This window comes from Hyla sarda, chromosome 1, assembly GCF_029499605.1.
Source record: "Hyla sarda isolate aHylSar1 chromosome 1, aHylSar1.hap1, whole genome shotgun sequence".
Classification (NCBI taxonomy): domain Eukaryota; kingdom Metazoa; phylum Chordata; class Amphibia; order Anura; family Hylidae; genus Hyla; species Hyla sarda.
In genome coordinates, this window is record NC_079189.1 from 179877163 (window position 1) to 179890500 (window position 13338).

At 41.0% G+C, this 13338-nt stretch overlaps 1 protein-coding gene across 7 annotated transcripts in view; it reads right to left on the reverse strand.

Annotated features, from left to right (window-relative positions):
* Positions 1–9792: 9792 nt before the first annotated feature.
* EGF (epidermal growth factor) overlaps positions 9793–13338 on the reverse strand; it is a 184477-nt gene continuing 180931 nt past the window's right edge. For all 7 annotated transcript variants that reach the window (XM_056564635.1, XM_056564618.1, XM_056564592.1 and 4 more), the window contains one exon: positions 9793–10660. Coding sequence is in view for 1 of the 7 variants with exons in the window: in XM_056564618.1 (XP_056420593.1) it covers positions 10651–10660 (10 nt within the window). In the remaining 6 variants the exon portion in view is untranslated. The remainder of the gene's footprint in view (positions 10661–13338) is intronic.

The following is a 13338-nucleotide window of genomic DNA, read 5'->3' on the forward strand; positions in this document are numbered from 1 at the left end:
GTAATTTTCTTGCGCAAATATACACCAGCTCCGAGCACACGTACAAGTCTGCCTTATATTTTTTTCAAGAGCTGAGATGGGCTGGATTCTATTACTGCACATGATTCACAGAGAACCGTGCGCAAGTTTAGTAAATTTTGCGCAGGTAAATGACAAATACACGCAACAGAAAGGGGTAAAAAAGCTCTACCATACACTGATGTTGATGAATCCCCCCCAATAAGTCCTGCAGCCTTATAAGATACAGTTCACATTTGAACATAAAGTCCCATTCATAGATACACCTGCTGTATGTTACCAGAGCCACTGCTCTCACCCCGGGAGTCCACGCTTGTGTCCTTTGCAGCTCTTACTGTGCCCGCCTGGCAATGGACACGATGTCTCCCCCTCTAATAGCCACTGCTGTCTAAGGGAGAGCCCAGACTATTCTGTTTTTCGGCTTTTTAAACAGACTTCCCCTCTCTGCTGCCTCATTGATTAGGCCCCAGGTGGTGGTTCCTCCAGGATCAGGTAATGAAATACACCCTTTCCTTGCCACACTGTCACAATATATATAATTTGTATACTATGTATTTGCCACAGCGGTATGCACCCATGTATTAGGTAGTTATGCTGGCTGTGTGTTTCTTGCAGTGCAACTGAGGAAAACCCACTATAGCCATGTACCCCTCCCTTTCCTCAGGAGGTTTTTAAATTGATAGTGGACCCTGCATGTCATCCAGTCAGAGGCTATATGCCCAGCAGAGGTGAGTAGAGTGTGTTAGGGTCCCATCTAATGTGAGGCCAACTCCGCGTAGTGGATGTGGGGCACATTTTGATCATAAAGTGCACAACATTTTTTGACCAAGATTGCAGCTGCAACCTTCTGTTTGTATATTATACAGTATAGTGTGAAAGAGAAGGGCTTTGTGACCCTTCTCTTTTCCATTTTATTACGGTATGATGACTGCATTAATTGGGTTGGTCCCACTATAGGTTTACAAAGATTTCAAGAAAAAGAATGTATCCAGCCGGACTTGGCTTAAAGAGTCCATCCACTGCAGAAGTCACACACTTTTTGATGAAAATTGATGATTTCAACCCTAATGAATGTCAGTCAAATAAAGCCACAATCATTGTAGCTGACATGCTGAATTTTTAACCACCTGACATTTTGTTCTGGGTGGGATAAACCGGTGCTGGAGCTCTATGTCTATGGCTCAAACCGTAATCCCCTCCCCCTTAGTGAACGCAAAAACATTTAGCCGTGTTTTCTTCCCATTGTCTGTCCATTAAAAGGCGATGAGTAACAACTGTGGTTTTCCATCATTCTGCTGTCTCTCACTGCACACCTTGACTATGTGCAAGACAGAGGGGACCTGGGAAATGATGTACTCTCTTTTGCCGGGTGTCACATTCACGCTTCAAGGCAGAGACACATAATGACAGGCCATAAATAGGTGCAATACAAGAACTAAAACAAAAAAATGGATGGAACCCCTTTTATGTTTTGGAATAAATAACTTGTATATGTTTAATCAATACTTCTGCCAGTACTGTTGTCCATTTGCTTTAAGAGCTCTGTAAGCAGTCCTACCATCATACCAAGGCTTCCCCCTCTCTGTATTGACAATAAGCTTAGAGCTCACATTAGATATAGATTTGTACTTTTCATATTACCTAGAAGGACAGCATGAAAAACCACCATGTTTGTTATGATGCAATGGCAAGGGTCAGTCCTTTTTAAATTAAAATTCAAATCTATCTGGAAGACTGATGTGTTCTATCCAGATATACATCGTCTGAGCTATATTTTGTGCATCACCCTCAAATAACATAGTTCATGACCCAGACATTAGAGAAAACATATCATAGTAGAATACCAGATGAGTAGAAGCTTTGCAAATAATTATAATATATATATATATATATATATATATATATATATATATATATATGCTACTATTCAGCCATACTATTTAGTGCATTGTTGGTAAACACTGGCCATTCCTAGCATTAACTGAAGAGTTAGCATCCATTGCTATCAACCTTATAATACAGTGATGAAGAGGATCTCACATAAGTCCATACCTCACATTTTTGTAAATATTTTATTATATCTTTTCATGTGACAATACTGAATAAATGACACTCTGCTACAATGTAAAGTAGTGAGTGCACAGCAGGTATAAGTGTTTAATGTTTTGTCCCTCAAAATAACTCAACACAGCAATTAAGGTCTAAACCTTGGCAACAAAAGTGGAAATGTCTAAATTGAGCACAAAATGTCAATATTTTGTGTGACTACCATTATTTTTTAGCACTACCTTAATGGGGTACTCTGCCCCTAGACATCTTATATCCTATCCAAAGGATAAGGGATAAGATGTCTAATTGCGGAAAGTCCCTGTGGCGGATCTCTGCAGAGCACCTGGCATTCTATACAGTATGTTTAGTCACTGGGTTCCTGCGGTGGGAAGATGTCTAGGGGTGGAGCACCCATTTAAGTCACTAGGGAATGGAGTACACCAGAGCTTCATAGGTTGTCACTGGAATCCTCTTCCAATTTTCCATGACGACATCACAGAGCTGGTGGATGTTAGAGACCTTGCCCTCCACCCACTTTCCATTTAAAGGGGTACTCCGGTGCTTAGACATCTTATCCCCTATCCAAAGGATAGGGGATAAAATGCCTGATCGCGGTAGTCCCGCCGCTGGGGACCCCTGGGATCATGCACGCGGCACCCCATTTGTAATCAGTCACCGGAGCGTGTTCGCTCCGGGACTGATTACGCCCCCTCCTGTAGGCTTGCATTGAGGGGCGGAGCCTGACATCACACGGGGGCGGAGGCATGACGTCACATGCCGCCAGCCCTGCGGTCAACCGTAATCTGTCCCGGAGCGAACACGCTCCGGGGACTGATTACAAACGGGGTGCCGTGTGCATGATCCCGGGGGTCCCCAGCGGCGGGACTCCCACGATCAGGCATCTTATCCCCTATCCTTTGGATGGGGGATAAGATGTCTAAGCACCGGAGTACCCCTTTAAGGATGCCCCACATATTGCATCAGTCCATCACTTTTACCCTCTGCTTCTTTAGCAAGGCAGTGGTCGTCTTAGAGGTGTGTTTGGGGTCTTTGTCATGTTGGAATATTGCCCTGCAGCCCAGTCCCCGAAGGGAGGGGTTATGGTCTGCTTTAGTATGTCACAGTTGGCATTCGTGATTCCCTCAATGAACTGTAGCTCCTTATTGTCCTCAGCACCCATGCAGCCCCGGACCATGATACTTCCACAACCATGCAGGCAAGAACCAAATTAGTTTATGAAGCTTAGCACCTGTACTCAACTTCCTTGGTGTGCCATGGCAAGGCCTCTTCTGAGTGGAACCTGTCCTGTGAAACTGCTATGTGGTCTTGACTACCATGCTGCAGCTCAGGGTCTTTGAAATCTTCTTACAGCCTAGGCCATCTTTATGTAGAGTAAACATTATTTTTTTCAGATCCTCGGTGAGTTCTTTGCCATGATGTGCCATGTTAAACTTCGTATGACCAGTATTAGAGAGTTTAAGAGAGCGATAACACCAATTTTAAGACACCTGCTCCCTATTCAGGGAGGGAAAATGGCTATTTGGGCCCAATTTGAAACACTTCCACTTAGGGTGTACTCACTTTTGTTGCCAAGGTTTAGACATTAAAGGGGTTCTCCGGTGCTTAAACATCTTATCCCCTAGCCTGATCAGGGGAGTCCCGCCGGGAGTCGAACACGCTCCGGGTCTGATTACAAACGGGGTGCCGCGTGCATGATCCCGGGGGTCACCAGCTGCGGGACTCCCGCGATCAGGCATCTTATCCCCTATCCTTTGGATAGGGGATAAGATGTTTAAGCACCGGAGTACCCCTTTAATAGCTGTGTTGAGGGGACACAAAACTAAACACTGTTATACAGGCTGTGCTCTCACTACTTTACATTGTAGCAGAGTGTTCTTCATTCAGTTCATGTTTTATCTGTATCTGTGTGCTAGCAGTGTGCTGCTGTATTCTCCTGTTTATTTCTTCAGTGTTGTCACATGAAAAAGTGATACAATTTTTACAAAAATGTGAGGGGTGTACTTACTTATATGAAATACTGTATGTGAGAAATATGATAAAGATGTTTGTCCATTAAAAATGCTATCTGATGCAAATGTCTGAAAGAGCTCAGGCACATTACATCCCATCGATCAGATAACATAACATATATACACCCTAGCCCTGTGACAGTTTTTTGCACAATGCACTTCCATATTCCACTACCTGCCCCACATACACAGAACAGGCCACCTCCCAAGCACAAAGCATATGTTGAAGGTTGTAACAGTAGACTAATCTGAGTTTGGATTACAGCTGCTTGAAGTTTCGGTATTTACCTTGCAATCTAATCCATGACGTCCCTTGCACAAGACCTACCACGTTCACATGCTTTGCGTTACATTTAAAACAGCTGTAAGCTAAATAAACACGTAGAATTCAATATGAGCAGAGAGGACCATTTATAATGCACTGTACATCTGCCTGCATGGACTCTATTAACACCTTAAGGACTCAGCCCTTTTTTGCAATTCTGACCGCTGTCACTTTATGCATTAACCCCTTAAGGACCTGGGGGTTTTCCGTTTTTTCCTCCTTAGCTTTAAAAAACCATAACTCTTTAAATTTTGAACCTAACAATCCATATGATGGCTTATTTTTGCGCCACCAATTCTACTTTGTAATGACATCAGTCATTTTATCCAACAATCTACTGCGAAATGGGAAAAAAAATCATTGTGAGACAAAAAATTTTTTTCAAACGCCATTTTGTAACTTTTGGGGGCTTCTGTTTCTACGCTGTACATTTTCCAGTAAAAATGACAAATTCTCTTTATTCTGTAGGTCCGTACAATTAAAATGATACCCTACTTTTATAGGTTTGATTTTGTAGTACTTCTGAAAAAAATCATAACTACATGCAGGAAAATTTACACGTTTAAAATTGTCATCTTCTGACCCCTATAACTTTTCTATTTTTCCGCATATTGGGCGGTATGAGGGCTCATTTTTTGCAACGTGATCTGAAGTTTTTAGCGGTACCGTTTTTGTATTGATCGGACTTATTGACCACTTTTTATTCATTTTTTCATGATAAAAAAAGTACCAAAAATACACTATTTTGGACATTGGAATTTTTTTGCGCATAATACATTGACCGTGCGGTTTAATTAATCCTATATTTTTATAATTAGGACATTTCCGCATGCGGCAATACCACATATGTTTATTTACACTGTTTTTTTTAATGGCTAAAGCCGGGTGATTCAAACTTTTATTAGGGAAGGGGTTAAATGACCTTTATTCACTTTTTTTTTTAAATTTTTTTTCAGTGTTATAGCTCCCATAGGGGGATATAAAACTGCACACACTGATCTCTTACATTGTTCAATGGTTTCTCATAGGAAACCATTGATCAATGATTCTGCCGCTTGACTGCTCATGCCTGGATCTCAGGCACTGAGCAGTCCTTCGGTGATCGGACAACAGGAGGCAAGGTAGGATAGCAGCAATTTAAAAAAATGTTCACGAAAATTTCAAAATCTGAATTTTCCAGGGACCAGTTAAGTTTGAAGTGGATTTGAGGGACCTTTCTGTGAGAAATACCCCATAAATGACCCATTATAGAAACTACACCCCTCAAATTATTCAAAACAACATTCAGAAAGTTTGTTAACCCTTTAGGTGTTTCACAAGAATAGCAGCAAAGTGGAGGAGAAAATCTAAATCTGCATTTTTTACACTAACACGTTCTTGTCGCCCCATTTTTTTCATTTTTAAAAGTGGTAAATGGAGAAAAAGCCCCATAAAATGTGTAGCCCAATTTCTCTTGAAAGTGCGTACCTGTAGGCCCTGAGTCCTTAAGGACTTGGAAACGGGGGCATATGGGTACACCCTGCATCCTTAAGGGGTTAAACCACAGTAGAGAACACAATATTGCGCCAACTTTCTAATAAGTTATCTCTTACATTTATTGGAATTGTTGGCACACGGCTTCATTAAGTGACACAAGAGAAGTTGCAGATCATACAGTTTTACTCTGTGTTCAAATTTCTACAAAACGTGTTACTAAAACATAACTTTAATACACTAACAACAAGAAGGGAAAGCCATAAAATTATGGAAATCAGAGGATCAATAGACATGTTAATAATATACAAATTCTAAAAAAGTTAAAACACAATATAAAAAACATCTTGATTTATTCAGTATTGAGTATGATGTGCAGAAATACACATACCCACACACCTTGGCATGCTATCATTGAGGATTTTAATGGTTGTCTGGGTAATGTTCTGCGATGCTTAATGCACTTTGGCATGGAAATCATCATCTTTTACACTGCTAACAAATGATGTCCCAGATGTACTTGATGGGAGAATGAAGATGGCCTATTTTAGGCCACAAAGGCTGCTCACAGTCTGTCATTTTTATGTTGAAAAAACGGCACCTGTGACACTTCTGAGAAATGGCCACCAAATCAATGTAACACCAATTGTTTATATACAGTGGGGCAAAAAAGTATTTAGTCAGCCCCCAATTGTGCAAGTTCTCCCACCTAAAAAAAGATGAGAGGCCTGTAATTTTCATCATAGGTATACCTCAACTATGAGAGACATAAAGAGAAAAAAAAATCCATAAAATCACATTGTCTGATTTAGAATTTATTTGCAAATTATGGTGGAAAATAAGTATTTGGTCACCTACAAACAAGCAAGATTTCTGGCTCTCACAGACCTGTGACTACTTCTTTAAGAGTCTCCTCTGTCCTCCACTAGTTACCTGTATTAATGGCTCCTGTTTGAACTTGTTATCTAGGGATCGACCGATATCGTTTTTTTAGGGCCGATACCGATAATCGGTGGAGGTTAGGGCCGATAGCCGATAACTTATACCGATATTCCGGTATAAGTTATCGGCTATTTATCCCCCCTCGACACCGCTGCAGATCATTGATTTAAAGCGGGCGCTTTAAATCAATGCACTGCAGTGGCTTTTGCGGTGCCATAGGCCACCGCCACCACCCGCTTCTCTCCCCCTACCTGTCAGGGTGGTCCGGGCCATCCATCCTTCCTTCCTTTATTGACTCGGAGGGTGGGGGAGGGGCCCGACCAATATAGCGGTATGTGCAAAAATCCATACCGTTATACCGCCCAGCACTACGGTGGGGGGGTGCGACGTGGTGCGGTGGGTCGGGGGGGGGCGGTCGCGGTGCGGCAGGTCGGGGGGGAGGTCGCGGTCGGGGGCGGGGCATTATCGGCTTATCGGCAAGGTAATTCCCGATACCGATAATGCCCAAAATCGGGATTATCGGCCGATAATATCGGCCATACCGATAATCGGTCGATCCCTATTGTTATCAGTATAAAAGACACCTGTCCACAACCTCAAATAGTCACATTCCAAACTCCACTATGGCCAAGACCAAACAGCTGTCAAAGGACACCAGAAACAACATTTTAACCCTGCACCAGACTGGGAAGACTGAATCTGCAATAGACAAGCGGCTTGGTGTGAAGAAATTACTGTGGGAGCAATTATTAGAAAATGGAAGACATACAAGACCACTGACAATCTCCTTCGATCCTGGACTCCACGCAAGATGGAGATACTCCTGTGGTGTCAAAATTATCACAAGAACGGTGAGAAAAAAAATCCCAGAACCACACGGGGGGACCTTCTGAATGGACTGTAGAAAGCTGGGACCAAAGTAACAAAGGCTACCATCAGTAACACTCTACACTTCCAGGGACTCAAATCATGCAATGCCAGATGTGTCCCCCTGCTTAAGCCAGTACATGTCCGGGCCCATCCGAAGTTTTCTAGAGAGCATTTTGATGATCCAGAAGAGTATTGGGAGAATGTCATATGGTCAGATGAAACCAAAGCAGAACTTTTTGGTAAAAACACAACTCGTCGTGTTTGGAGGATCAAGAATGCTGAGTTGCATCCAAAGAACACCATACCTACTATGGAGCATGGGGGTGAAAACGTCATGTTTTGGGGCTGTTTTTCTGCTTAGGGACCAGGACAACTGATCTGTGTAAAGGAAAGAATGAATGGGGCCATGTATCGTGAGATTTTGAAAATCTCCTTCCATCAGCAAGGGCATTGAAGATGAAATGTGGTTGGGTCTTTCAGCATGACAATGATCCCAAACACACCACCCAGGCAATGAAGGAGTGGCTTCGTAAGAAGCATTTCAAGGTCCTGGAGTGGCCTAGCCAGTCTCCAGATTTCAACCCCATAGAAAACCTTTGGAGGGAGTTGAAAGTCTGTGTTGCCCAGCGACAGACCTAAAACATCACTGCTCTAGAGGAGATCTGCATGGAGGAATGGGCCAAAATACCAGCAACAGTGTGTGAAAACCTTGTGAAGACTTACAGAAAATGTTTAACCTCTGTCATTGCCAACAAAGGGTATATAACTAAGTATGGAGATGGACTTTTGTTATTGACCAAGTACTTATTTTCCACCATAATTTGCAAATAAATTCTTTAAAAAAACAAAGTGATTTTATGGATTTTTTTTTCTCATTATGTCTCTCATAGTTGAGGTATACCTTTGATGAAAATTACAGGCCTCTCTCATCTTTTTAAGTGGGAGAATCCCACAATTGGTGGCTGACTAAAATACTTTTGTGCCCCACTGTGTCTTGAATGAAGACTACAGGTGTCCAGCTACAATGCAATATGTCTCCTCACACCATAATCCCAGACTAGACCAGTGGGATGTTCCCTCTTGAAGGACTCTTCATTGCATTACCCAGATGTTCTTCAAACAAATATCTGGCTATCATAGCATCCTTGACAAAAGCTGGATGGATAGACCTTCATTCCAGCCATCTTGCTCTGCACCATGATAGCCTTTAAGAGCGGTGATGTGAGGTCAATGTTATACTTTTAGCTGAACATACGGCTTGTTACAAAAAAAGTCCTATACACTGGGACACTTCTAAGTCTCTTTTTCTTCCTTCCTCCATCTCGGGTGCTCATTGACTGTATATAGAGCTAGCACAGCATTATAGCAATATCCAAATCAAGGATGAAAGTCTATAGCACTCAACCAGTGAGTCATTGTCATTCTGCTCTTCATACACTGTTCTCCATACCACCATTTACACAGACTCCTGCTCTTCGCTCCCTCTATTCTGTGACTGTGACTCTTGTCAAAATGGGGCTTGCAGAAATCTGTGCACTTGCTGTAGAACAATTTACTGTAAATGCATGGAACTGATATTTTATTCACAGAAATTTCTGCACTGAATATGCTGAATATGAACATATCCTTAAAGGGGTATTCCAGGCAAAAACATTTTATCCCCTATCCAATGGATAGGGGATAAGATGTCTGATCGCGGGGGGGCCCGCCGCTGGGACCCCCTGAGATCTCCCTGCAGCACCCGCATTCTATGTGGGAGCTGCGTCTCCAGTTTCGGAAACCTCCGGGTTTCCGGGACTGGGGACGTGACGTGCCGTCACGCCACGCCCCCTCCATTCATGTCTATGGGAGGGGGCGTGATGGTCGTCACACCCCCTCCCATAGACATGAATAAAGGGGGCGTGGTGTGACGGCACGTCACGTCCCCAGTCCTGGGATAGGGGATAAAATGTTTTTGCCCGGAATACCCCTTTAAATAGCTAGTGAAATCTCCCACAATTCATCTATTGGAAATTTCAAGGAACTGTCAGGATGATGTGAGATACATACATGGATGAACACACGTAAACAAATAAACAACAGGTGTAGTCTGAAGTATTTTTTTTATTCAATCAGGAAATAAGACATTTGATAAAGCCTATGTATCTGCATTAAAGGGACACTAAACCTAAATTCTCTGGACAGTACAATGCTGTCTATTTTCCCAAGTTATCAGACCAGGAGAGGCTAACTTTGGTGTTCTTCAATTAGATTAATGTCGGAAATATTTCTCCTCCCATGATCGCTACTTTATCTTATATATATGTCCAGATCTGCGGACCTTCGCTCCTTAGGTTTTGTGCTCCTTTACATGTCGTAATGCATTTGTATTGGTGTCTTATGATCAATGTCCTTTGTAAATGTAACATACTTATATCTGTGGTTGTGGACTATATTAACAGCAGCTGTAGACACAGTAGAGATGACTTATGTATTTCACAAGAGATGTATGCAATGCATTTGTTTTTGTGTTCATTTCAGCAGTATTAGACAATATATACATTAATGGAAACATAACATCTAGCTTCATTAGGAGTGGGTCATACATAGGGGCCATCTCTACACAAAAAATGTTTGCCTTGTTCAGTAGTTGCGGGCATAATGATATCACAATAATCCAGGTACCTGGGAATATTTGACATACCAGCCCTTTTGGCAATACAACAGTCTACTCCCACATATTACCCGATTCCCAAATATTTTCCATAGGTGAGCATCTGCACATTATTTTCCAGGTGAGAAAAGCATGGAGAAGAGTGAATCTGTTCTCGTCTGGACTGTGGAATCCTTAGTGATTTATTCACAGTTAGATCTTTGTCCAATTCACTATTAGTTTATACATGACAGGGTGCTTGGGCCACACTCTGTAGACCAATAACATGTCCATTCCCCGATTTCTCAGCCTCACTGGACACTGCACAAAAGAAAGAATGCAGATAAGTCAGCAGCACGTACAACTAATATTAGTGCTTCCAGTTATGCAGAAACATATTTGCAGTTGTGACAAGCAGACATGACATGACAGAATGTGATTACAAGTGGTAAGGACTCCCTCCTAAGAAAAAATAATAATAATTCAGAATAGGAAAAAGAAAATTCAATAAATTTAGGAAAATTTGGAATTTTGTATGATATCGCCATCCATAGTATATAGTTTATATTGTATAAAACTGATTGTAGTATATCCCAAAAATCTTTGGTATATATTTTGGTATATATTGCATCACATAACAAACAGGAGCAGGTACATTGGGGGACATGTATCCTTATTTGTGTATGGTAGAAGCAGTTTACCCTTTTCCCGAACTCTAAATTATGCGCAGAAGCGCTAAATTTATCAATCAAGCGCAATGAGCTTCATAAATTGCTGGTAAATATAGTAATTTCCTTAATCCACTCTTTGGAAAATAGAATCAATGATTTAGAGCATCTTGCTACGTTAAGTCCAAGATGGCTTATATTTGCGCAAAAAAAACAGCTCTTGCGGCAAAATTTTGGGTGTAAAAAAAAAAGTACGCAGTTAATAAATCCAATGTACCCTGATTCATCCACATCTGGAGGACATGCTCTACCAAAATGTGCGCAAAAAAATGTGCAAAAAAAGGGCTTGCGCAAAATTTTGCGCAAAAAAATGCACACAAAACAGGGGTAAAATCTTTGATACATGTCCCCCATTGAGTGTACTCTAGTAAGAATATATGTATATTTATTTATACAGTTAGGTCCAGAACTATCTGGACAGTGAAACAATTTTCATCATTTAGTCACTGTACATCACAATATACAAAGCCATTTAATATTTGACAGAAGCATAGAGTATCAGCCTTGAAGCGGACTTGCCAACAGGAAAAAAAGGATTTAAATAAGCACATAATAGTTCCAGGTGTACCTTTTTATTTTATTAGTCCTCTGCATATAAGCATTGTTGTCATTATGTAAATGTGGCTCAAGTGCCTATGGGAGTGTTCCCCAGCATGGAAAGAGCCCAGCCAAATCCAATCCATGCCCATTTTCTCAACACCCCTTGGTCTGCTTGCACCGACCTACCCAGTTTGACTGACAGTGAATAGATAAAGAGGACATGGGTTGGACTTATCTTGGCTCTTGCCATGTTGGAGAGTACCCCCACTCGACACTTAAGCTTCATTTGCATATAAACAAAAAGGCGTCTACCTTTGCCCTGTAAACTGTATAAATTAAAGAAAGATATGCTTGGAATCTTGGAAAGAAGCCCTATCAAGCCATGTGCTTATTTTACCTCTGTTCTCATGCTGACTGGCCCGCTTTAATTCAAAATGGTTTAACAAAAATATTGTATTAACCTTTTAAGAATTACAGCCATGCATTCCATAGTTCCTACATTTTTATAACCCTAAAAGTAGTTGGACAAGCTAAAATAAATATAAGGATTATTTTTAATACATGGATGCAAACACTTTGCAGCCAATACCTGCTCATAGTCTAGACATCCCCAAATACTAAGTCTCCTCCCTTGAGATGCTTTGCTGGACCTTTACTTTAGCAGCTTCAGTTGCTGTTTGTTTGCAGGTCTTTCTGTTCTCACTTTTGTCTACAGTAAGTAAAATGTTCAACCAGGAAGATCATGAAATTCATTAAACTATATCCAATTAATTTGCCCTAAAAAGTTCTTGGGTTGCTTTTGTGGTATATTTAGTGTAAAGCGCTGTCCTACCATTTTTGCAGCATTTGACTCAATCTGATCAGAAGTATAGGGGGTTTTCCCCTGGATGGAAGGGCCCAGGATTTACTCCAGAATTCATCCTGCTACATCTACCAATTACTGATGAACATCAATTGATTGATAAATAATAGTGACCCCCGTCTGTGTAGGGACTATGTAAAAAAATAACTATAATTTTTAAATGGTTTATGCGTTTTTTTTTCTTGCTAAAACAAATACATTTTGAAAGTCTACACTTCTATTAGATATTGATGGCTTTGTTTCATGTACATATACAAAGACTAAATTATGAAAGAAATCTGTCACTGTATAAATACTTCTGGACCCAAGTGTACATTTTTTTTGTTGCTATGATTTTGTACTATTTTATACTGCCTCGATGTAGGAGATAAAGAGAATGAAAGAGTTAGTCTGCAGCAATAGAACCTCACACAGAAAACTTCAGCTGACACAGGGCTTAGGAGTATAGCTTTAGAAGCAATAAGAAAACTGACCTCAGATACAAAAAGACATTTCATTGCTCTCCTTCCCTAAATGTCACTATGATTCATATGCCTTTTGTGTACAATTTTTATTAATGGTAAGAAAACATACATGTGGCAGTAAATCCTCTGGAGGAAAATACTAATTATCAAGGCATGGTAAATAAACTTAATATGGGGACCTGTTTCCTGGAACAGATAGATGCGGTTTAGCAATGAATATACACTGGTCTACTGTGCTGTGGATCTAGGCCCTTTTTATTCTCTCCGCATAGTCTCTAGCTGACATTTACATTCCTGTCGCCTATAGTTTATATAGAGAAATTATGCGGTGATGTGTGTATCCTTTGGAGACTGCCGACAGCACAGTTAAATGCAAGTTTGTGTTATTAATATATACATCATGGA